This window comes from Sciurus carolinensis, chromosome 3 (genome assembly GCF_902686445.1).
Source record: "Sciurus carolinensis chromosome 3, mSciCar1.2, whole genome shotgun sequence".
Classification (NCBI taxonomy): domain Eukaryota; kingdom Metazoa; phylum Chordata; class Mammalia; order Rodentia; family Sciuridae; genus Sciurus; species Sciurus carolinensis.
In genome coordinates this window covers 144,634,197-144,661,346 of record NC_062215.1, presented here as the reverse complement: position 1 = coordinate 144,661,346, position 27,150 = coordinate 144,634,197, and the positions used below count along the sequence as shown (strand labels likewise).

General features: G+C 39.8%; 1 protein-coding gene across 4 annotated transcripts in view; it reads left to right on the top strand.

Annotated features, from left to right (window-relative positions):
- Nucleotides 1–27,150, top strand: part of Ankrd44 (ankyrin repeat domain 44) — a 292,156-nt gene that overhangs the window by 118,016 nt on the left and 146,990 nt on the right. For all 4 annotated transcript variants that reach the window (XM_047544306.1, XM_047544304.1, XM_047544305.1 and 1 more), the window contains exon 3: nt 23,774–23,852. In XM_047544306.1, the coding sequence (XP_047400262.1) occupies nt 23,774–23,852 (79 nt within the window). The remainder of the gene's footprint in view (nt 1–23,773; nt 23,853–27,150) is intronic.

The following is a 27,150-nucleotide window of genomic DNA, read 5'->3' as shown; positions in this document are numbered from 1 at the left end:
GAAGGCTGGGACTCTTCTGTGCTCCAGATGTCTGATTACAATACAAACAGACCTATTTGCTTTTAGGGAAGCAAATGTTTTCTGTGTTCAACTGAGCTTGTAAAATTTCATTAAGAAGCTAATCATTAGCCCTGATTAAGTAAACACTGGATGTTTGGCATGAATATTTTAACTTCTTATTTCCAAGCTGGCTCAGCCTTCTCAAGGTTACTATTATCAGCAGGGACCAATAATTTTTCAGTCACCTGCATAGTTTGCCAATCCATCATCAGGAAATCTCTCACCCCATTAAACTGGGGAAGAAAATCAAGACTCTCTCTGAGCCCCGGAAATGAAGCTGGTTCTTTGAGGCTCATTAGAGAAACTTGCACAGTTTGAATAGTGAACCTCACTGCTTGCCTATTCCTACAGGACAGGAGACTCTAAACTCTGCTTCTCTTTCCAATTCAACCTGAAATTGTCACCAGTTTTTAACCCTTTCATATTTTCCTTCATAAACATTTCAGGTTTTCACAAAGATTGGATTCCTTTTTACTTACTTTAAATGTATCTATATATTTGAAATTTATTAAAAACGTACATTTAAAATCAATGTTATGCATGTATTATATATTTTAAGTCAGTAAAAAAGAAATATGCATATATGAAGATGTGCTTAATATTAAGCATTTAATTTTGAGTCTGTTTGCTGCTAGGGACTCAGATGTTACCATCGCTTAGTTCTAGTGAGTTGGAGCCGTGTTAGGGAGACCTGTTGCATGGAAGGGAACATTAGGATAGCGTTTTCTGAAGTGTGGTCTGAGTCCAGAACAAGTCTGACAAGTGTTTAGTAGGGGAAAAGGAGGTTCTGTGGCCAAAAAAATTGGGAAGCATGTCTACTACAGGTTTCCTTGTGTTTTAGTGGTTTACTGGTTTATGCACCAGCCATATGAAAGGCACTGAGAATTCCTGACAATAAGGAAATCAATTAGTGTTTCTCAAAGGCATTTGGCTTCTAATAAACGCCTCCTCTTCCTCCTCCTTATTCTCCTCCTCCTCCCTCTCCTCTTTTCTCTCTCCTTTTCTTTCTTCTCAACCCATCCCTCAGAACCAGTGGACTACACTGTGGGACACACTGCTATAAAACAAGTATCTGAAACATTCTCTGGCAGTGTTCTTGAACTTGGGTGTGCATCAGAATCCTAGAGCACTTATTAAAATACAGACTGCTGGCCCTGCCCCCAAGATCTGGGGGTCTAGGGTTTTCTAATAAGTGCTTATGAGATATTGCTGCTACTGTTTGGGGAATCCCTTCGAGAATCACCAGTCCATGGTCAAACTGTAAGGAAAACAGATGTGCTTGTGGGTGGTTGAGGGATACCACAGCCCCACTGCTATGCAGTGTGCAGGTTAATGTACTAATTCAACACACTATGAACCTGCTATGTACCAGGCCCTATGCTAGGTGCTGGGGATGCTTTGGTGTTGAGCACAGACCTAGTCCCTGCATTCAGAGGCTTCCAGTGTTATAGGCAGAAAACAGGTAAAGGAGATGAGTTAATAGGGTCTTATAAATAGGGAAGACTGAAGGAAGCCAACAGTATGCTATGATACTGAACTAAAGTTGTCCAGGAAAGATCTGAGGTAGTAGTGACGTTTAAACTGAAACTGACCTTGAGAAACTGGGGGTCATAAGAAGATTGAGGGAATGTTTCAGACTGGATAAATAAAGGCCCCAAGGAGCAGGGGAAAGAGTGGCAAATTCTGGAGAATGAAGGAAAACCAATGTGGTTGGAGGAGAGTGAATGAGAGAGAAAGTGGAAGAAAAGGAGGTTGGAAAGGCGAAAAGAGCCAGGCTACCTGAACTGAGTGAGGAGTTGGGTTTCATCTAAGTGCAAGAGTTCTGAATATTGCAGAAAGTCACTTTGGGTGTTGTATGAAGAAAAGATAGTGAGGAGAAGAGTAAAAGCTGGGAGACCAGTGGGGAGACTCGAGCAGGGATGAGGCCAGAAAGGATGTGCCCGGGGTAGAGTGGCAGCAGTGTGAGCTGCCCATTGGCATGAGCCCTGAGAAGCCCCACCCATGGTCGCTTCTTTTATGTACCAGAGGTGGGGAGATGCAGGTTGCTTCGAGATCTATCATGGAATCAGATCACTTAGGATGTGATGATGGATTAAATGGGAAGGGCAAGGAAGATGGAAGAACAGGTCCTGGTTTCCTGGCCTGAGCAATAGGGAGGGGAAGGGACGGAGCTGGAGGAGAAGGGATAATTCAGCAACACCATGAGCCTATTCATTTCTGAGAGAGGAGATCGAACTAAAGAGTTGCTTTTCAGAGAACAGTGAAGTGACCATTGCCACCATTAATCTGCAAATATAGTAATTGGCTCTTTGCTGGTACACAAAGGAAATGGTAATGGGGTTTAATAAATATTCTTATTAGAAAGTTCCCTATATATTATATATCAATGACTGCCTGGTTGTATTGAGTTAAAAATAAATAAGGCCATTGAACACTAAGTATAATGTTGTCTTTCTGTAATAAATCAGAGAGCACTTCAGAATCTCAGACTATTACTATTGCCATGTAACAAACCACCTCAAAATTTAATGGCATAAAACAGCCATTCCATTATATTCATGGATTGTGTAGGTTAGTAATTCAGACAGGGCATAATGGGATAGCTTTTCACTGTTTCAAGATGTCTGGGCTCAGCTGGAAAGACTTGTCAGCTGGTGATTTGACAGAGAGAGGCTGGAATCATCAGGAGGTTTTTTTCACTCACGTCTGTCCGTTACCCTGAGCACCTGCACATGGCCTCTCCATGTGGCTGGGCTTCCTCTTTGCAGGACAGCCACAGGGTAGTTGAACTTCTGACATGGAAGCTCAGGACTCCAAAGATGAATCATCTTTGGAAAGATCTTTTATATAGGACAGGTAGCCAGATTCATATTCTGCTTTACAGAGTGCTGAATGAGAGGAGATTGCAGCACTTAGCAGTTGCCTCTGGGCTGATCTCTTAGGAATGAAGACCCTGATAAAAAAGAACTGGACATTTTGCATTAAGCCAGATGATAAGGATTATCTTCTCGCTTTGACTGTGAGCACGTCACATGGTTAGCAAGTATTTTTCCAATCTTTTTCATTTGCCCAGCCCTGAGAGGTGAAGCAACAAAGCATAGTTCTTGCTTGTTGGATAATTAGAAGATGTTTGTAAACTAGGACTTATAACAAGTCTTAAATTATTTAAAAACTTACCTGGACACAGATTTCCCAAGACCTTTTCTCTCAGATGTATTCTGGTGGGCTTCGTCCATGACAAAAAAAATGCAGTGTTTCCTTTAAGTGTAGAAATTATTCTTGATAAAAGTTTTGGGTAGTCTTTGATGATTGGAAGACATCTGTCTGAGTTAGATGGTCTAGCCCTAAGGTAGACTCTTGATCTAAGAAGGTAGATCTTAAAAAGGGAAGTATAGTCATCCAAGGAAGTGTGCAAGATGATCCATTGGGATAATGTAATGTCTACTTCAATCCCTTGGAAATATTTTGAAATGCATATTTTGTGTGCATTTTATTTAACATTAAATACAATAATATAGTACTGTATATATGAAAGTTATGAATGACTAGTTAAATGAATCTGTGTATATTTAATTTAATTAATTAACTAATTTGCTAATGGAGCAGACACTAGTTTAAGGCATATGTCATAGTGTCAATTTTATGCCTTATAAGCTAATGCTTTTAATGTGCATACCCATTGCTAAGAGAAACTATTTTTCTCAGGAAAATTTGGTGAATTAATTCATATGATCTAAGCTCACAAGAGACTGTTTTATATACCAAAATGCCAAATTTAATAATTTTCATTAGCTTGAAAACTGGACCTGTCACTGAAGCATGTTATACTTTTTTATTCTTGAATGAAAGCAGTTTTTCTCAGGATACAAAATATTCCATAAGAATTATCTTGATAAAGCTTGAATTAGAAGGAGAAAATTTGGGATTCCTAGAGGATATTTTCAAGGAGTTCCTACAGCATAGTAGTGGATTATTCATGGGATGCAACATGGAATAGTGGCTAAGAGCATGAACCTTGGTGGTCAGACTGCCTGGGTTCCAGCTGGGGCTTTTTGCTGTCAACCAGCTATAGTGTGATCTTGGACTAGGTAATTAACCTCTATGTGCCTCTATTTTCTCATGTGTGTAGTGGGGATTTCATAGTTCCTACCCACTCTGAAAATAATCCATAGAAAATGCTTAGAGCAGACTCTGCCACACGTTAAGAACTCAGTGAACGTTAGTGATTCTTCTCTATTCCAGGGATGTTTCTTTCTAAAGATTTTAATTTTGGTCTAACTTAGCAAACATATCCTTAATTCTGTAGAATAGTCTATGTATAATCCTTTTTTTCAGTATTCTTCACTTTCATTTGTTGCCTTTGTCATTTCAGTACCTGCTGTGTCCCCTAATAGTTCATGTACTGAAAACTTGGTCCTCACCTGTGGTGGTGTCCAGGTGGTAGAACCTTTAAGAGGTGGGGCCCATTGAGAGGTGAATTAGGTCATGGGGTTTTACCCTCATGAGTGGACAATGCTGTTTTATAGGAGTAGATTAGGTTTTTTGTGACTGTATTAGTTATTATAAGTTGTTATAAAGGGAGGTCATCCCATGTGCTTGCCACTTCTGTAGTGATTGGCTGCCTTTCTGCTTCTCTACCATGTTGTAATGTGGCCAGATGTTGGCACTATGCTGTTTGGACTTTTCAGCCACCAGAATCATGAACCAAATAAATCTTTTCTTTATAAAGTACCCAGCCTCAGGTATTTTGTTGTAGCAACACAAACCACACTAACACAGTATCTCAAACCCTTCTAGAACAGGAATACTTACTCATTCATCTTTTATTCCTGGAACCTATCACAATGTCTGATTCTCAAAAGCTGCCCAATTTATGGCATTGTATATTCCTTAAAGCCTGTCTTGGGAGTGCAGAGTGTTGGGTCCAAATTGCATTGCATTTGGCCAAAGGCATAAGCATACTTAGAAAGAAAAGTACAGATCCTACTTGCCAGCTTTGGGAGTCCAGGAAGTAGTGCCAGTGTATCAAGAATGTGTCAGAGAGTGGTGGGGACTGTGTTGGAATAGAAGCATTCCAATTTAGATTTTAAAAACCTCGATACCTGCCCAAGAAATCTGTGAGCAGATTTGGGGTTCAGTTTTTGAACCTGGTGTAGATTAAAACATGATTTTTGAACTTAAAAATGTATATTTGTTTGCTCTATTAAAGTATGAACTTAAGGGCAAGAGGAACACAGATTTTCTTTTTCTTACTCCTCTTACCCAGTTTCATTATGAAAATTATTAGAAAATCCTTCTGTTCATTTCAAAAATGAGTCAAACGATTTATATCATCACTGTGCCATTTTAAAGGGTGTTTTCTAAAAGAAGTCCAAATTTAAAGGCTGCCATATGTAAATAGATATTCATGGTTAGCTTTTATTGCTTAGGTTTTAAGGTGAATGGTTCCCAATGCGTCTCATCAATAATGCTCCCCCAAAGTCTATTTTATAGTGTTTGCTCCCAGGAAATCTCCAGCAGTTGGCCAGTGTGTCCATTGTCTTTACATGCAGAATAGCATTTTCTGAGCATCTCTATTGTTCAAAATGCCTCCTGCCTTTGGGCTCCTGGTTCCCCATCTCTGTTCTCACAGTGATCACTGGCAGGAAACCAGAGACATCTCATGATACAGTGGTCAGTCCTCACTCTACCTTTTTGTCACCTGAGTAATTACAGGAGGCTATGACAGTGATTAGATTTTGTTCATTAAAGATGAGAGACTTGTCTTGTTAGCACCCCTGTCAAGTGACACTTCCCTCAGTGTCTGGCAGAGTGCCATTTTGTTCTCTGATCCTGTGCGTCTTCAGTCATGGGATCTACTACAGCGGATGTTTACTTGGTCCTTGGACATGTTTTTCCTCCTCCTGTTTGGATGGTACCATCTTGATTACCCTGGAATTTCGGTGAGACTGGGCAGGATGTCTCCTTATCCTTTCCCACCTCTATCCCCACTCCATTCCTTTTTACTTTTTCCACCAGTTCTTCTGTGGGTCAGAAGGGTCATGTTAGAGAAAGAGTGAAAACCTGGATTAATCATAATGAGCAACATTTGTTGAATGCTAACCATACAGTAGGAACTGTGCCAAGTGCTTTATAAGCATCATTTCATATCACAAATCCCCAGGAGGGAAATAATATTATCATCCTCATTTCCTGGACAAAGAAACAGTGGTTTAGAGAAGGGTCTAGTAGCTCACCCAAGGTCATATGGCTCTAAGTGTCAGGGCTAGGGTTGGAATTCCAACCTTTGACCTCCAGAACCCAATAGGAGGTGTTGCTATCTTCAGAGGTGGCTAAAAGCCAAAACAGAATAAACTGAGGGCAAAGTCCAGGACACTTGGAGGAAGGTCTGGAGAAGGTTTGAGGGCTGAGCCTCTAAAATAAATAAGACATCTTAGGAGTGGAGAAAATGAGGAGGAAGGCCTGACCTCACAAAGGCATGGTGGCAGAAAAGCAAAGCAAGTGTCTGGGATTGGTAGGGGTCCCATGACAGGGTTGGGGGCACAGTGGCTGGTGCTGGAATCCTATAGCAGGTAAATGGGCTGTGGTGCCCCAGTAGGGAGAGGAGGTCTTCCTCACCACATGCTCAGGACTCAGAGTGGTGCAAAGACTTTCTTTTTTCCTCAGTGAAGAGGCAGCATTGTGTGAGAAGGGCTGAGGGCAGGGGGCTGTTTTTCAGCTGGTGGAAGCACATGACCTGACTGACCCCACAGTCCCAGAGAACAGAAGGGTCTCAGAGGAAAAGGGCTTCCGGTATTCAGCCCTCCATGCTGCCTGGGAACACCAGGAGCACAACAGCTGTGCTCCCCCGCCCCTTCAGCCTACCCTTCCTCACACCCTTGACCTTGTGCTGCTGCAGGAGAGGGGTCAAGAGCAGCAGCTACCAAGGGGTCCCATTACCCACTTACAGCTGGTAGTGTCTAAGGCCAGGCTTCCAGTAACTTGAGGAACATAGAAAGTCCACATTCAGCCATGTGGGAAATAAGTAGCCTCTCACACTCTGAACGGAATTTCCCATGACCCCTGGTCCTAGCCCAGTAACAAGGCTGACCTGAGGTGTGGTTCTCCCAGTATACCTCAGCTTCTTTGGGAAGTCTGGAAAATTCTTAAGGGACTGAGAAAAGTTGGGACCCATTTTTCTTTTCTTCTTGTACATTATGAAACACTTGGACCAAAACTCAACATGCCCCTTTTCAAAGACAGTGATGTTCTCCATCAGCAGCAACCGCTTCCTATCTCCTGGCCACATTGCCCTGCTAATGAGCATTACCAACCTGCTTTCTATACTTTTTAAAAAATATATTTTGTTTTAGTTGTAGGTGGACCCAATACCTTTATTTTATTTTATGTAGTGCTGAGGATCAAACCCGGGGCCTCACACATGCTGGGCGAGTGTTCTACCACTGAGCCATAACCCCCACCCCCTTTTTAGACTTTTGATGTCTCTGTTCCAACATCCAGATTTCTTCTGCCTGGGAATATTCCATCCCAGTAGCTTCATTTTAGTGAGAGCCTCTAATCATTTTATGTGCATGTTGGGGCTAGTCAAAGACAACTATACACATGTCTCTATACAACTTTCACAAAAAATTAACCATATTGGTTTCTTCATTTGTCACGCCACTGGGATCCCAGGAAATGGCATTTTCAGATGATTTCCATGTCACATGAGGTTACACTCTAGGTGTTACAGGTGAGGTTGTACAGAAACCCACTCTCCACAATAGGCAGATCTCATTGGAGGGGGTGTGGGTGAGCATCATTGATGAGGAACACTAGCTGACCCTCATAGCTTCTTGTTACCCTCTGAGCAAATCTGCTTTTCTCACTCACTGGATAAGTAAGACATAAATCATGGATCCAGGAAGGTTGAAAGGCTAAACTTTAAAAGAAGGCCAAGCTCCACTTGTGATGGATTGGAGGGATTGGTCTCTTCAGTCAAGTTTAGAGGTGGGCAAGAGCCTCCCACTCCAGTAATGTGGTGCCCAGTCCCTTGAGACCCTTGTAGACAGTCAATTCCCTGTCCCACCAAAGATGCCCACAGGTCACCCATAGATCCTTTTCTTCCTGGGGTACAGCTTCAATAAAGTCTAAGATAAATCAAGTCATTACTCCTTTTTATTCCTCCAGGACACACTGAGCACTGACTATATGCCAGCTGTAGTGCCACATTGCTGCAGAGTTGAAGACTTAGACTAAGGCTGCCCTGCATTCACAGTACAGTTAGTGGCAGGGGTGGCAGTGGGCTGCAGAAGTAGCCAGGGCCAGCAGTCAGATGTGATGGTAACTTCTCAGAAACCTGTACTGTGGAGGAGGGGCAGTGCAGTGGACAGTTGGAAGAGGTTTCTGAAGAAAGGACTTGAGCTGAGTGTGAAAAGACTCTTCCAAGTGACCCCCAAACTACAAACCAAGAGCTTCCTGTTTTGTGGCTTTAAGGTAAAGCATTGTTTTTGTGTTATATCAATGGTCCTTGCTTCTTCTCAAGGAAGTTGATCACTGCCAGCAGTCTTGGCTTTGGCAGGGAAAATGAAGAAGGAGCCCATCAGATTCATAGCAGATGGAGATACAGATTTTTAGAAAGGTTGCTTAAGAAATAGACCAAAGGTCATAGCATTTAGTTGGTTTTGTTTGGTGGCATTCAAGGAATAATCCCAAATATTTTGTCATTTTTAAGATGGGAAGAAAAATCATATCATAACACTGTGCTTCAAATCAAAGCGTAGCATCTTGAAGTTGAAGTTGGAGAGTGATCTAAGATTAACACTGACTTAGGGATATAGGAAAGTGCCACATACCAGAACTTACTATAGGCTAAGGCATTCAGGCTGATGGATTACTAAAGGTAATGAAGTCTCTGGGGGATTTCAGGACTGAACATGAAACACACCAAAGACTGGTGAGGAGGGGAGTGAGGGAAGAGTCACCTTTCCATGCCATGAGACTATGGCATGGGTGTGAGCTGACAAGTTTCCCTGTATTAGTCAGCTTTCCATTGCTATGACAAAATACCTTAGATTAATCAAATGAGGAGAGGTTTATTTTGGCTCACAGTTTCAGATGTTTCCGTCCATGATCACTTGGCTTTGTTGTTTCTGGACCTGTGGTGAGGTAGAGCATCATGGTGGAGAGGGTGTGGCAGAACAAAACTTCTCACCTTATAGCAGCCAGAAGTAGAGAGCAGTGGGGGTGGGAAGGGACACGGACAAAACATACCCTTCAAAGACATGTCCCCAGTAACCTTCCTCCAAATAGGCTCACCTCCTGAGGCTTCTACCACTTCCCAGTAGCACCACCAGCTGGTACCAAGCCTTCAACACATGAACCTTTGGGAGATAATCCAGATCCAAAATATAACAGTCCTTATCCAAAGGAAATAGAAGGCTGATGTGCTAGGGAGATATGCCTAGATCTGTCCATCTGGAGGTCAGATTGCCCAGAGATGCGCTGATAGAACTCAAATCTAGAGCAACCAAGAGGTGATGCCCCCCGACCGTCTTCTGATTGAGCCTGTGTCCTCTTGTTTTCCAGTCATTGTTTTATAATTCAATGGAAAAAACTATTTTACACAATTTAATATGCAGACCACCTTTAGAAATGCATATGGTATGGAAAGCAAGATATATTTAAATAAAAAATCATTAATTTCCATGAGTACCCAACTCAATAGAAAAAAAGATAGTATTTGTGTTTTAGTTAGCTTTTTCACCGCTGTGACTAAAAAGATTCAACCAGAACAACTGTAGGAGGAAAAGTTTATTTGGGGGCTCACAGTTTCAGAGGTCTCAGTCCATAGACATCAAGCTCCATTCCTCGAGGCTCAAGGTGAGGCAGAACATCATGTAGAAGAGTGTGGTGGAGGGAAGTGACTCACATGATGATCAGGAAGAAGAGACAGACTCCACTCGCTAGATACGAAGATGTACCCTAAAGCCCTGCCCCCAATGCCCCACCTCCTCCAGCCACATCCTACCTGTCTTCAGTTACTACTCAGTTAATCCTTATCAGGGGGTTAATTCACTATTGGGCCAAGACTCTGGCAAGCAAATCATTTTTCCTCTGAACCTTACATTGTCTCACACATGAGCTTTTGGGGAACACCTCACATCCAACCAATAACAACTTACAACAAGAAAATCATCCAAAGATATATTAGTGATATCTATAAGTATTTAATCCATCCATGGAATGCCATATCCCCACATTCTCTCTGGTGTTGAGAATAGGGTATTTGAGATTTTTATAGAGGAAGACCCTATAAAAAATTCTTGCCTTCTTTATGCTATCAGAAGTCAGATTGTCAAGAAGCATCCTTAGGGGACTCTTAGCTCACATGAAGAAATGCCAGTCAATCTTGAAATACAAGGACTTAAAGTTGAGTTAGGAAAAATATCCCCTGAAGTCCAGTTTGAAGAAGGGCACATGCATCTCCAGTGGCCATTTTTCTGATAGCAGGTGAAGGTTGGTTTGAGACTGGCCTGGAGTGGAGAGGTGCACCCCCCATACCCTTTGTATGAGCAGTGCTGTCATGTAACCCTCTCTGGGTTCTGGGACCACTCACCAACATATAAGGGACTTGGATGCCATTTTGCACTCTACCTTCACTAAACAGAAATCTCTGTATGGGAATCATTGTAGGGTCTTTGTCTTTCTATCCCATTGACTCAATTTAGAAAAAAGATAGATGAATGCTTCCTTGCCTGGTGATACAGAAAATATCATACAAATAGTCATACAGATAACCTGGTTATTTGCCTGAGGACCTTTTACTAAGCTGTAGTGGATTTACTTCTAAGTGACCAAGGAGGGCTTTATTTGGACAGCAGAATTGTCTGGGGCTGTAAAATTCTCTTCTCTAGTGTCAGAAGGGTTTGGAGAGGATGTTTAGGGATGACAATTCACAGGTCTTAGCTTAGGGGTGGAGAAATGGGGCACAGTGTTCAACCTCCAGGGCAGCTCCCATCTGTCCAGGTCTTAAGCAGAGCTGGCTCTGCTGAGCTACTGATGGAATGAGAAAGGAGGCCTTCATGGCAGTAGGGATATATTCTGAGCAGGGATTTAGAGCCACGGATGTGTAGATGTTTTAGGTGGTTCTGCTGTGGGTCTCAGGAGAGGAAAGCTGAAGAATGCAAGGCCCAAGTTGAGTCTGAGAGAGGCTTCAATTACCTGTGGGTTGAAGTCGGATAGTTCATAATGACCAGGATACCAGATATGATGGTTGACCACTTCAACAGGGATAAGAGGCAGGCAAAGCCCAGCAACACGCTGGCTTTGGGTGGTGTCATTCCTTCTACTTGTAAACAAATATAATTCCTTAACAAAACTGCTTCTCCAGAAGCCGTTCTGCATTCTTGTTTTCTTCTATAGTTACCATGGGAACTGAACAGCATCAAGATAAGCCACAAAGATGTCAATAGTAATCACAATAATAGAAAGCCTAATATTTATCGGACATCTAGTTTGTGTCTACAAGGAATATGATCCTATTTTCATTTTATAGAAAAGGAAAATGAGTCTCAGGGAAGTTGACTTATTTGCCCAAAGTCATTGAGCTCTTAAGTGGCAGAGGGGCTGATTCCAAGTCAGGTCGTTCTTACTCCAGAGTCTTCATTCTTCCCAGTGGAAGCAGGGGACTGGTGGGGACGGGTGGGGATGGGTGGGGACGGGTGCGCATGTGTGCATGGCACTCCTGCTTATGCCACAGGTCACTTGCTAGGAGAGATCAGAGTAGGACCCAAGACTTCCACATTGCTATGAGGACAATGGAAGCAGGTTCTTCCCTGGAGAGGAATCCTTACTGGTTAATTAATGTCCCACACAGAGAATGTAGTCAGGAAATCCAGGGAAATATTGGTGTGTCACTTTGGGCCCATCACTTAACTCTCTGAGTCATCCTTGATTCCTGTCCTGTAATATGGGAATAATAATCCCTGCATGATCAGTCTCCCTGGATTTTCTATAGAATCAGCTGATGCATTTAGAATGGTGCTTTGGCAATTTTATGGAGCATCAGACAAACCATAGTTTTATCTTTATAATCACAAATGTAATTCTTTGTCATTTGCAAAGAAACACATTAAAGCTTGCTATAAGATAATGAAAGCTTTGGATAGAACTTAATGTCTGGTGCTTTACTGTTTATAGACTGGTTTTGTTGTTGTTTTTAAATAGGAAAATCTTTTATTTACAAAAGGAATTTGATTTTCTTGTTTCTAGACCACAAGACTTGAAACACAAAAAAGAAATTATAGAACACCCATAAAATTATTCACCCAGAGACACTGGTGGTTAACATGTTAGTGTGTTGCTGATCTAATATCTTGGGTCCAGATAACTGCATTGGTGATTTTTATCATCAGTATTGCACATCCACTCTGATTCTAAAATATGTACATGGAAGCTGAAAAAATTTGTAAAGGGCTCCTAGTCATTTCAGTTAAAACAATTTTCTATGAGCTACAGAAACTGATTTTTTTTAATATTTTTTTTAGTTGTCAGTGGATCTTTTTTATTTATTTATTTATTTTTATTTTTATTTTTTATGGACTGCATTTTGATTCATTGTACACAAATGGGGTACATTATTTCATTTCTATGGTTGTGCATGATATAGATTCATGCCATTCGTGTGATCATACATGCACATAGGATAATGATGTAAATCTCATTCCATTTTTCATATCCCCTCCCTCTCATTTCCCTCTATGTAATCTAAAGTTCCTCCATTCTTCTCTCACTCTCCACCCCCCCACCCCCTTATATATCATCATCCACTTATCAGGGAAAATATTCTGTCTTTGGCTTTTTGGGATTGACTTATTTCATTTAGCATGATATTCTCCAATTCCATCCATTTATCTGCAAATGCCATAATACTATTCTTCTTTATGGCTGAATAATATTCCATTGTATATATATATACCAGAGTTTCTTTATCCATTCATCTGTTGAAGGGCATCTAGGTTGGTTCCACAATCTAGCTATTGTGAATTAAGCTGCTATAAACATTGATGTGGCTGTATTACTATAGTATGTTAATTTTGTTTATTTATATGTGGTGCTGAGTATCAAACCCAGGACTTCACACATGCTAGGCAAGCACCGTACCACTGAACCACAACTTTCGCCCCCAGAAATGGTTTTTATATGCTTTTGCTTTTAATTCAGAGGAGAGGGGAGACCCTGTAACTAAGAGTTATTGTTGTTTCCAGAGCTGACACCTTTGAGCGTTGCCTCCTTTCTTAATGGCACATCATTTTTTCTCCGTTTGATGTTTTCTAACACTGTGTGTGTCTTCTCTTTACTGATGAGCATGTTTAATAGGAGCCTTCTACAGTAGGAAACCCTCTGCCGATGTCAAGAGAGCTCACTTCTTTCAGACTCCATGGAAGCAGAGCCCTGTCTTTCAAATACTGATGTATCCTCAGTTGAGTAGCACATGGTGGGCCCCAGGTTAATAATTTTGCCAATTTTATGAATGAAGGGGTCCGTCACTGCCATTAAAAGTTGTGTGACCTTGGTCAATAAATGAAACTTTAGATGTCTCCAGTTCAAATATTTCCACTTCAATATTTTATGATTCTAGACTTCTTGAGATTTTCCTTTTAATACTATGGGGTCACTTAACTGACAACAAATTTTCACCTTTGCCAGTCCCTTATATGTTTGAAAAACTAGCACTTAGCTCTCTTCAGCTTTTCATGAGTTTCCAGCTGATGATGCAGTTTTCTTAATTATTTACCTTTCATGTTAGACATTTATGTTTGTTGAATAAATTAATGAAGTAATTAATTAAAAGAGACAGTGAGACCGTGGCAGGGCCCTAACTGAAACTAGACTCCTTGCATTGCTGGTTAGTGTATTGGAACCAAGAGCAGTTCTTATCTGTGGGCTTCCCTTAATACACTTAGTAGTAAGACGTTGCCTCCGTGTGTACAAGATTTAGTGTTCCTTAGTGGGAAACGATTTCACAAATGCATCACGTTTAAAGACATGGCTTCTCAACATGCTCAGGGTGCTGCACAGAGCAATTGTGAACTTTATTAGCTTTTAGCCTATGGGGGAAGCTCCTTGCTCTGAAGACCTACTTTGATTGTCTCTAGAAGCTCCTGATGATTGTCACTGCAGTAAGTGGATGTACTTCATATCACTGGTGACAAAGTAGGAGTGTTTTGGCCAGTGTCCCATTCTGTAGGACTTAATCACCAGACCCCCTTTCCACATTCTGTTTCCACTGGCTCACAAGCAATATTCCTGGCCAAATGGGATCAGGGCCTCACAGGTAGTTGGTATTCCAGCAGCTTTCCCAGGTAGAGACTGCTCTGAAAGGGTTTCTGTCGCTTGTGGGTTTCTGGGCACCACAGTGAAATCCCAAGTGTCCTCTGGTCATCCAGTGCTGACATAGTGCAGTGTGCCCACAGGTCAGGCTCCGACATGGACCATTCTTCTTTCCACTTGTACTTAATTTTCTAGATTTAGTTTCTATATCCTCCTTACTCAGTACACATTTTTCAAAGATTTCATTAATCAAACAAATAGATCGAAGAGATTTTGAAGAGAAAATTTATTTGTGCATATTTTAAAATCTGTACACTTTAACCCACCAGGCCATCCTTTCCCAAGAACTTTACTTTCATGTCTTCACATGAGGAGGTTATGACATGAGTTGACTCTAAATTAACTCATTATTGGTTGATTAGACTTTGACATTTCCTTTCTCCTATTAGCTGAATTTATCCTGTTGCCTTGGTGTACTTTTTAAATTTTAAATATGCCCTTCTTAGAGGGAAAGAGAAGGAGAGGGAAAAGGGGAGGTAGCAGGGAATGAGATTGATGAAATTATGTTTTGAGCAAGTACAGATATGGCAAATGAATCTCACTGTTAGGTATAATTATAATACACCAACAAACCATAAAAATAAACAAATATGCACCTCTTTGTATGGAATAAAAGTGAGAAAATGTTTTGCCTACTTATAATTTGCCTACTTATGTATTTTTTCTTTCTTCCTTTTTTTTTTTTGGTACTTGGGATTGAACCCAGGGGTGCTTAACCACTGAACCACATCCCCAACTCTTTTTCATATTTTATATAGAGATAGGGTCTCTCTGAGTTGCTTAGGGCCCAAATTGCTAAAGCTGGCTTTGAACTTGTCATCTTCCTGCCTTAGCCTCCCAAGTTGCTGGAATTACAGGCGTACACCACTGCACCTAGCTGCTTGTGTATTTTTAAAACAGTTTTATGGACATAAAATTGACACATAATAAGTACACATATTTAAAATGGATAGTTTGTGAAGTTTTGACATCTGTACAACCATGAAACCACGGTGACAATTCAGATAACCAATGTATCCATGGCCTCTAAAATCCCTTTGTCTCACCCTTCCCATTCTTCTCCCTCGGCCTCCTCAGGCAGCCACTGATCTTTGTGTCCTTGTACTTTAGTTTGCATTTCTTTGAATTTTATGTAAATGGATTTTGCAGTGTCTGTTCTTTTTTCCTGGCTTCTTTCATTTGTCATAACTCTTACGATTCATCCATGTTGTGACATATATCAGTAGTCCATTCCTTTTCATTGCTCAGCAGTGTTCCATCATATGATAATACTGCTGTTTGTCCATTTAGCTGTTATTGATAGAAATTTGGATTATTGCCAGTTTGGGACTGGAAATAAAACTGGTATGAATATGCATGTGCAAATCTCTGTGTGGACACGAGCTTTTACTTTTCTTGGGTAAAGGTCCAAAATAGAATACCTAGATTGTATGAGAGATATATGTTTAACTTTTTAAGAAATTGCCACATTGTTTTCCAAAGTGGTTGTGCCATTCTCCATTCCCACCAGCAGTGTACGAATGGTCCAGTTTCTCTACCTCTTCACCAACACTTGGTGTTATTAGTCCTTCTAATCTTAGCAATTTTAACAAGTATGTCATATGGCTTTAATTTGCCTTTCCTAATGTTTAATGATGTTGAATATTATTTCTTGTGCTTATTTGTTGTTGTATCTCCTCTTTGGTGAAATTTCTGTTCACATCTTTTGTTGAATTTCAATTGGATTGTTTACTTTCATATTGTTGAGTTTTGAGTATTTTTATATGTCCTACATGGAAGTCCTTTATCCAGTATAAGCAAATATTACAGTATTTTATCCATCTGTGACTTGTCTTCATTCTCTTAACAATGTGTTTCAAAGAACAGAAATGTTATTTATCAATTTATTCTTTTATGGATTGTACTTTGGTGTCAGATCTAAGAAATTCTTGCCTAACCCAAGGTCTATTTTTCCTTTAAGTATTTTATAATTTTAAGTTTGGCATTTAGTGTTATGATCCATTTTGATCTAATATTTGTCTAGGGTACAAGGTATGGATTGAAGTTCACTTTTTTTTTTTGCATGTAAGCATCTAATTGCTTCAGTACCTTTATTGACAGGACCACAGGACCATCCTTTCACTAGTGAGTTCCCTTTGTACCAATACCATATAGGCTTCATTGCTGTAGCTTTATAAAATAAGTCTTAAACTCAGGTAGTGTTAGTACTTTATTTTTCTTGCTGGCTTATACTTTCACATACAAGCATTTTGACCTTGTGTCTGCAGTATTAGGATAAGAGTGCTGATTATAATGAAGAATAACTTTCACTTTGTTCCCTAAGGCTTGTCGCTATTCAAGACTCAGCAAGAATTTGAATGATGGAATCAAATCTGGTTTTGAATTTGAGTCCTATGACTTACTAGCTCTGGGAAAGTTCTTTGTCATTTCAAAGTCTCAAGCTCCTCAACAGTAAAATGTAGACAGTCATATTTACCTCATAGTACTGTTTTAAGGATAAAATTTGAAAAACGAAGTGCAATATAATTTTGATTAATATACATAATTTGATTTTTCAAAATTAATGCAACAAAACATCCAGTATTTCGTTATGTAAGGCAGGTAAGCTATCTCTGGCATTCTTATTTCTCTTATTTTATCTTCATTTGAGATTCTTTTGAGTGATTCTTGTGTAGTTTCAAGAGTTAGATACAGATTTGAGGCTTGAACGTATAATTTGAACATTTTTTAGGCAGAAAAATGTGCTGCTATTTCTCGTGCATCCATGTTACTTTCAAATGGATGGATTAAAATACCAATCAAGTGATGGTTGAATACAACTGCGCCATAAGGGGAATTTGTGGGAGCAGAGAGACATGCCTTTGCCTTTGAGGCACAGGAGACTTTAGCCAAGGAAGATCCAGCTCCCTGGGGTGATGCACACATGAAGGATGAATGATCACAACTCTAAATTTTCTCTTAAGGAGACTTAAAGAAGACTTTGATCCATCTCTGTTGTGTCTGGGTGAAACACAACTTGAGTTTTTGTTGAAAGTTGAATTAAACAATACAAAAAATTCCATGTGTCACAAGAGAAAAACCGAATAACTAGATTTGACCAAAGATAAAGTCACGTACAAGCAGTTTGCAATTGAAGGAGGCAGAACATAACAGCATCAGACACATCATATTGGTCCAGAGGAATAAGGACCATAATATGAAATACTGGCAAGAGTGTTGGAAAAAGGAACTAATATTTGGCTGGTGAACATGTCAATTACTAAAAACTACTTTTGAAAGTTATTTGGCAATACCTAATAAAATTAAATGGTGTATACCCTCAGATCCAGAATTTCCTTTTCTTGGAATCTGCTCTGGAGAAATAATCACACGAATGCACAGAGATATGCACAAAGCTGTGTACTGCCACACTATTTGTGATAATGAAGAATTAAGAACAACAACCCTCTCACACATGCTCTCTCCCCTTCCAAGTTATTTCCTGAGCCATTTCCATTTCTGAACCATGGCATTTTACCCCTGAAGGCATTTTTAAAAGGAGAGTTCCGAAGCAACCGTAGAAAAATGTTAATGTGTTTGAGTTTGCCAGTGGGCACATGCAGGTCTGTTACATAAATAGTTCTCCATATTTATGAAGTGTTAAAATTGAAAGTAAACACAAAACATTTTAAGAAACATGGCATTTGTTTTCTCTCCTTTGCTTTCCAACCTTCCAGTTCCTTACCTTAAAATCCAGCCTTCTTCCCATTTTGCACGTTGTTGGATTTAAATCAGTCTTTGGCTCTTTTGCTCATGTGATTTGAAATATCTCCAAGGTACCTATTTTGTGTTCAGAGTTTCTTCCGACACTGCTTGCCTCTGGTCATCTCTGTTCAGTATCATTAAGTTTGTTGGGCCTATGCTGTTATTTCTCAGCTTCTTTGATTTTAGTGAGAGTTTGGATTGATGATTGGAATTTAACTTCTATATTTCATGGATTGTTTTCCTAATATTGCTCCATCTGTCTGCCTTGGTATGTAAGATGTTCTTATGTAGGAAGGAATGTTCATTTTGTTGTATGACAGATATTTCAAATGCAAAGTGGGTCATGCACTTTTAGCTGAGAATTTCCGAAGCATGTGATAAGCAATTCTTAATATTCAAAACTGAGGCTTGGGGTACCCCCTCAGCTGCCTGTCTACATGGTATTTTTAGCTGCCAGAAGGCCTCTCTGCCCATGTCAAACTCACTCTGCGTGTACATACTTCAAGTTCCTTATTTTCTTTCATCTGTTTCTTCTTTGGTAAACAGACAACTCAGAAACTTCCTCTGCCTGATCTTTCCAGGACATACTGCAAATTTAGCTCAGACCCAGCTGGCTATGCGTGTGTCTTTAGCTATTCATAGAAAGGGAGGGTTTATTTTCCTTCCTTCTAGAGGAGCCTGGGTCTTCTCTCTTCTCAAGAATCTGGATCTGTGTGTAAAGGGCTGTTTGGAGTCGTAGTTAATGGGTGATGGAAAAAAGACCTTCCTTTTGTGATCCTTGGACAAGCTTCTGAAACTGTGTTGATGAGCCAGTTCTGGTGTGTGTTCATCTTAATGTGCTTGTTTTCAAGTCATTTCCGTCCTTCTATCCATGGATATTTGAAAATCTATGTGCCATTCACCATCTTTTGATCATCATAGAAAGTCAGTCCAATTGAACAAAAAAAACCAGATGCAAATGGTGAGTGTTCTTAGCTGGGCACTGTGCCTAGAAGGGCTGTAGGCCTCGCCTGGTCCTTGACTTTAATCTGAACCAGAAACGACCCCTAAGGCAGCCAGTAAGGCTTATGCTTGGCTGGGTGATTGACTGGAAGTCTGGTCAAGGGCTTCCAAAGTTCCCAGATAGGCAGAGTCACCAGGGACTGAGCAAGGGGTCCTGAGCAAGATATGTTTATTTCTCATTTCAGAAGAGATTTTTTTTTCCTTATCTGTTGAGTCTTTCTGTCTAGCCTAATACATAATTGGATGAGTTTGGGGAGAAAATTCACTAAGACAGAAGTCTCATTGCATTTGGTAATTTTCACAAATCACTTGACATCATGAATATCATTATTTGCCACTTCCTTGTTATTACTTTTGTTCAAAAGTCCAAAATTTGGAAACTGGTAACTGAACTGTGAGTTTCTTCAGGGTGGGAGAACTGGATCTTTTAAATTTTGTATTCTTAATATCCAAATCATGTCTAGCATATAGAAATTTTAAAATTAATGTCTGTGTCTAGAAAATATGGCTGAATAAATCTTTATAATGCATAACACAAAATCACCATGCTTATTTTTCTTTCTTCCTCTCCTTCTTTTTCTACTCTTCCAGTTTTTATTCCTTTTAGACCAAAGTTTCAGATTATTTCTAACATCATGTGTTGGAGCTACTTCCATGAATACTTTCTTCATGTCTCCCCCAACCCAGTTCTTAGGGGGTCGGGGATAGGAATCTCATTATCTCATTGTGTTGCCCAGGCTGGTCTTGAACTCCTGGGCACAAATGATCCTCCCACCTCAGACTCCCAAGTAGCTGGGATTACAGGTTCATGCCAGCACACCTGGTTTCCAAATTTGGTTTTTAGAAACAGTGTTTTTTCCCTTAGGTTTTGTCTGTTATGTCTGAAGTTGTTTTAAACATTATGCCTAATCTCTATCTGATTCTATCATTACCTAAAGTTCTTACTGGTTATGTCTGCTGACTCTGGCTTGTGGTGAATGGTGTTCACCAGGGTCTTGTGGCTTAGCATGTGAGTTCAGCTTTAGTGGAGATCTAATCTCTGGGTATCCCAGGTTGCCTGAATAGAGAGCACATCTCTCCAGCTGTGTTTTGTTTTAGTGGGTCTAGAACCCACTTTTATTGCCTATTTTCAACTTGAAAGTTCCTGGACTATCAAAGTATCGTAAATTCAAAACCCCAAACCACAGAGGGCAAACTCTGAGGATGCAGATGTTCAGTGGAAACATCTTTGTTCCTCCACCAAGAGCCCAGGACAAGGCGTCTCTTTGTCATCTGCCCGTGTGAATGTTTGACTCTTTTCAAGCCTGCATTTCACTACCAGGGTGATCTTCCTTGTGTGAAAGGCTCAGTTCTGATTCTCTGCCTCGTCTCCTGTCCCCTGACCCCTGATGGGCTGTTAAGTCCCATGCCTCTGGTATATTGGCTTCTCCCTGCAGGACAAGCTCACGTGCTTCCAGCTTTGGTTTCCAGTTTACTCTCCCTTTCTGATCCTTTCTATTTAATTTCTTGTAAGCTCTTTTAAAGAATGTCTACTATATGTTTGTCACATTTTTTTCTAGTATTTCTTGGGGATTATAATGGAAAGGTTTTTAGACTATCAAAGCAACCTCTCAGATAACATTTTTGCTTTCATTCGTAACAAGAAAAATGTTTTCGATTGGATGCTAGGACACCTAATTCTTTGATATTAATTTGCTATGTTGGGCAAATTGTACAACCTAGGCAGGGCTCACATTTCTTTCTTATTAAATGGTTATAAGGTTGAAGAACACAGTTGTAAAAGGTGTGTGCCCCCTGATAGGAATGTTATGATATCAAATGGCAGAATAGATGAGAAGGCATTATGGAAAAAATAAAATAAAAGCCTCTATAATTACCAGATAGGTTTGTTTCTTCTTCTAGACACCCTAGGGTTATCTTTGACCTTGAACCCATTTTTACTGGTACATTATTACTAATATTGCCTTTTCTTCCAAACCTTTACCTTCTATCATTGTATCTCCTACTCCATTAGATTAACTATGGCAAAGTAGAGAGGCCTTGAAGTTAGGCAGAGAATGTACTGCAACCTTCTGACTGATTTCAACTTATTAAACTTGGTGATTTCTGTGACTCCATTATCCACACTTCAATTTGTGATCTTTGTACATAGCTCCATTCCTAGAACAGGTGTTAGCAACCCTTGGTCAGTAGTGGAAATGCACTGTTATTTTGGTTAAGGTCTTAATAGCACTTGTGGTTGTTTATATTCTGCTGCTTCTGTGAGCTAAAGGACTGCTGCCTAAATACAGGTCTTCTCTGAAGTTACCTGTCCGTGTCACTGAAAGGGAGTGGCGATGGTCATAGTTGTCCTGGAAGCAACAGGGAATCTTTGAATGCATCTTGACAGTAACACTGGGATTCATAAGAATTTTTACAATATGATCTCATAGAACACACCTTTTTTATATTACAGAAACTTTAGCTTGAACAAGCCATGTCATATCAGAAGCCCTAGAGTCAGTTATTCAGTCATATAATGACAGGCCAACCAAATTTGCAAGGCAGGGAGAGACGTTGGAATTTTCTAGGTGTTTCATTTGAGGCCAAGTTTTCAGAGCATTGACTTTGCTTCAGGTCAAATGAAGTCATAATTTGGGTTGGAATAGTCCTTGTTTAAATCACTTGGGCAAGGTTGAATTTGTTGAACCAAACTCTGAGTCTAATTCAATTCACGGGAGAACATATAATTATATAACTTTTATCCCAAGCCCCAAGAGAAATTTTAAGTAGGTATAATGAGGATTCAAAGAGAATATGGAGTTAAAATGGAAATTTCTTATAGGGATATCAGTAGAATAAATAAGAATAGAAAGTATTTATCTGAGCCTGGTCTCATTTGTATAGTTCATTGCATAAATGAGTATACTGGATTCTAAAATAAGCAAATGTACTTTCAGATGCTGAACCTTTATTTTCAAATATAGGGTGATGCAATGTTATAGGTTTACCGTGGTCATCTCTCTGACTGAACTCTCAAGTTCTATCATTATTTTATACTTGTGTGATTGCTTTATTTACACTTATCCATAGTTATTGCTTGTAGTCATTCACAGACAACATAAGTTTCCATCTAATTCAAATTCATCTTTGTATCCACTTAATACCTTGGGCTTATTATCCACTTAATATCCTTGGGCTAATCAAGGGTTGGTAGGTCAGTTGTATAATTAAGTGATAATGGAAATGGTGATTAAAATCAACAGCGAATCTGGAAATTAGAACACATGCTGGTTTTAGGAGAAACCAAGAGATGTAGCATACTGGCTTTGGTCACCATTGTCATGGAATAGTTGATGAAGTTTGTGGACGAAGCCAGGCATGTAGACTAGTTCAGTTCAGCCCGTTCATGCTGAGCACCTGGTCTGTTGCTACTATGAGGATAAAGGGGAACAAGAGCTGTTCTTTCCCTCCAGAAAGTTTCAGTCTTGGAGGAAAGAGATCACACAGGTATCTATGCTGATGACAAGGGTGCCCCCGTATGGTGCACTAGCCATGCACCTGCCTTCTGCTTACCTGGTCTTTATTTGATCACATTATCTGGACTCTTCTTATCAGTCCTCAGAGGTAGATATTATCATCTCTAATTGCTGGTGGGAATCTGTATTTTTTCCTCTGCCTGCCATCATGCTCTTACCCTATCTTTGTGTTGTGTCTCTTGGCACAACCTATTAAGTGCCTGGCCAAGGACAGAGACTGGGGTCTTATAGGCAAAGGTCAGACCTTGGCTCTGTTACTTACCTGGGGGTTCTTGAGGAATTTATCAATCTATCTGAGTCACAGTTTTCTCATCTGGAAAACAAACTAAATCTGCCTCAGCTCTCAGCTTAAATATCATCCTCAGAAAGGTCTACTGCTTACTCCCATCTCCACAATCACTGAATCCTATTTTGTTTTAATTTTGTCGCAGGCTTTATCACTACATCGGAAATGATCTTATATGTTGTTTATTTATGTGATTATTGTCTGTCTCCCCACTGGGACACACGTTTCATGAAAGCAGGGACCAGGCCTTGTTGCAGTCACCCCTCCAACCCCAGCATTTGATTTTGGCTGAGAGTAGGCATCCCATCAGCATTAAGCAAAGGGGCAGTGGTGTAGGCAAAGTGGATGAGAACAGAAAGGAGAAAACGACTGTACTTAATATCCTTATGAACAATTCCACTGTGTTCCCTCACAAGGAAAATAAGTCTTTGAAAGCTGTGCACTGTGTTGCTAAGGTAGGCTAGAGAGGGATGGGGGAAAAATTATTTTTTACCAGACTGAACATTTGAAAATAAATTGAAGGTCATCTTTCAGTGCCCAATGGTCCGTCCTTGACCTGGGCCAGCACTGAGGCAAATGTCACACACAGACACAGAAAATGGAATCCTTGTACAATGTGACTGGGGTGTATGCTAAGAGAAAATTATAACCAGAGTCACCTCAGCTGGTGTTTGGCCTTCAAGCTCATTCCACAGTGTTAAACTCAGAGAGAGTCACATGTTTTACATCTACAGAGGACACCTCCAACTGCTAATGACTTGTTGTATAACTTTGGCATTGTTTATTTCAGGATTCTGAGAAACGAACCCCTCTTCATGTGGCCGCATTTCTGGGAGATGCAGAGATCATTGAACTCCTGATTCTGTCAGGTAAATAACAAATGTCAGCCCTAGATGAAAGTTTAAATGACCGATTTAACTAGTCAGCCTAGTTTAAATGACTAGACTGACTACTACAGTAAGCCCAGACAAAATTTCTTTATTATGTTCATGGTAGTGTATTTGATCAGCAATTTAACCTGTGTAAGGTAGAAAATGCAAAAGAATCATTTTTGAAAACTGACTTCTCAAAACAATCAATAAACAGAAGAATGACTTCTCTAGTTAAATATTTATATTACTTTGAATGTTCAATTCCTGGCTATCTAGTCAGGCCCAGCATTGTAGACAAATTCAGTACATTTGGATATCTTTTGATTGGTATTTTAATTATCTTTTTTTAGGCGACTATTTTTTTTTTTTTTTTTTTTTTGAGGTGCTAGGGATTGAACCCAGGGCCTTGTGCTTCCAAGGTAAGCACTCTATCAACAGAGCTCTATCCCCAGCCCCAGTATTTTAATTATAAAAAAGAAGAAAACAAAAGAGAAGAAAACTGGTTTAGAGTCTACATAAACACACATACTACATATTATATACGGTTTGTATTCACTATAAATAGATGCTGTAAGTGCTATAAGTGCTGTAAGTACTTGTATCCTGAGTATATAACAATTCTAAATGTATATACATACATATGTTTAAATTGTACTACAAAACAATACCATGCTTGCTTTTATGGATACATGACTATAAATATGTAATAAAGGTATGAAAATGTGGAAGGTAAGGGACCATGTCAATTTCTGAATAGTGGCTGCCTCTGAGTAGGCAGGCTGAGTGAGAAATGCCTTCAGGGAAGGACATAAAAGGGACTATTACAACTCTCTATAAAATGTTTTATTTTTTAAAACCTGGAAGCAAATATGGCCAACATATTAAATCTAGTTTGTGTGCACACTGGTCTTTGTGATATTATTCTCTGTATTTTTCTATGTATTTAAATGCTTCATCAGATTTTAAAATGCTAATGCTTTCATTTCTGGAAACCTGTTTGCTGAGTACATCTCACCAAACAGGTTTCCAGAACCATTCTGTGCTTTCTCCCTTGGATGTTTGCTAGACAAATCCCTGGAATGAATTGAGCACATGAACATGCATCATCACGGATTATATGCAGACAGGCTATCTTTCTTCTTCCTTGTTTCTGTTTGGGGAGATAAAAATCTGGAGGAAATGCCTCTGCCCATGGAGTAGCAAAAGGCCTATAATAAGGTTTTGCTCTTGTTTATAGTAGTAAAGGAAAGCTGTAGAATTTCAAAGTAAATTGTACAAGCTAAGAGCTGAAACTTGTATTCAAACAGAAGAGGAGAACATCGTGGGAAAGAACTGTGCTGTGATACACCAGGAAGATTCATGTTGCCCTTGGTTTTGTTGTGTTCACATTCTGGAGGTGTTTCCCCAGGAATCAAGTCATGTGCCCAGTGCTCCTGACAGTCATGTGGAGTTTAGGTTAGATGTTGAAGAATATTGTGATAGGAGACCTAACAGTCACAGCCTGCTATACCACCATTGAAATGTTGTATCAGTTGAACATCCTTATCTGAAAGTCTAAAATCCAAAATCCAACACACTTTGAATGACAATATGATGCCACAAGTGGAAAATTCCACACCTGACTTCTACGTGGTAGTTGAGATGCAGGTGCAATAAAACTATTTGGTAAAATCACCTTCGCTGTGTATACAAGGTGTATGTGACACAAATGGATTTCATGTTTAGACTTGGATCCCCTTCCCAAGATATCTCATTGCATGTGCAATATTTCAAAATATGGGGAAAAATTTCTAAATTTTAAACACTTTTGGTCTCAGCGTTTTGGATAAGGGATTTTCAACCTGTATTAAGAGTTTTATCAGCTGGGCATGGTGGCACGCACCTGTAATCCCAGCAGCCTGGGAGACTGAAGCAGGAGGATTCAAAGTCAGCCTTGGTAACTTAGCAAGACCCTAAGTAATTTAGCAAGACCCTGTCTCAAAATTTAAAAAAAAAAATGGAAAAGGGTTTGGGATATGGCTTGATCATTAAGTGCCCCTGGGTTCAATTCCCAGTACCTGCTCCTGACAAAAAAAAAAAAAAAAAAAAGAGAAAAGAAAAGCAAGAAAGAAAAGAAAAGGGCTCTCTCACAATCTCAGAGGAATGTTTGTTTCATGAATGTGCAAATTCAAGTTCAAAACTTTGTCTTAGACTCTTTGTGGTTGTTTCTGCATCTGAAAAATAAGATTTTATTTCTGCAGCATGAAATTGACCATCTGGGGCCGATGACTGTTAAGAAACTTGGGTGCACACCACCTTCATGTAGGTTTGAATCTCCCATCCTCTGTGTGGCTGATTCAGTAGGTCTTGGATAAACTGTAGCATGTATCTTGATCTGTACTCCTATTTGATCTTAGAATTACAGAGCTGTTAATCTCTTTAGTATAATTTTGGTTCCAATCACTATGGATTTTTTTCTTCCTCCTCCCCATGAAATTAGGAAGACTTAGGATATGGGCAAGCATTGAGGAAGTCCTTTAGCAATTCAATTCAACTGTAGAAGCTGAGGTAAACTTTTGGGATTCACATAAGTGGTCCTTTATTCAATTTAAAAATTTTAGATTCCTAAAGGAAGATCATTGTGAGAGCATAATGATTTCAACTTTGAGCTTACATCTGGTAGCTGACCCTTTAGGGAATCCAACCACACTATTTTCCAATTTAATAATGAATGAGGTGCTAATGATTCCCATGTTGGACAAATAATTTGGCCTTGCCAAAACAGCTTGTTTTAGCTATATTCTCTGCTGTTGTATAAACTTACAGAGCCTGGTGAAACCTAAACCGACTGAATTTCTACTGATTTTTGTCTGCTTTTAGCCAGGTGGATGGAGCCTGAGTGTCTCTGAGCAACATAAGATCTTGAAGATGATTTCAAGCCTTGCAGATTGCACCTTCTTATCACTGTCAATCCAAATCCTGGCTTTCTTTCCCCCCTTGCTCTGGTTTCTGTTTGGAGCTGACTAGTTAGGAATAAGGCAGAGAGAAGGTCAATCAGATCAATAAGAACCAATCAGTGCTGAGAGTTAGGAGACCCAGGCTGAGATATAGGAAGAAGAGCACACCAAAAAATGATCACAGTCGAAATATCCTGTAGAGAAAACCAAGCATGAGCAAGGTTTATAGAGTTCTGGGTTGAGAGAAGAAAATTAGAAGTGTACACCCTGTAATATGGGAGATTGTCAGGTGTGTCTATTAAATAAAACAGTTAATTTATTAGAATTTATGCCACCAAATGAGTGGTAGTCTTGCAGAA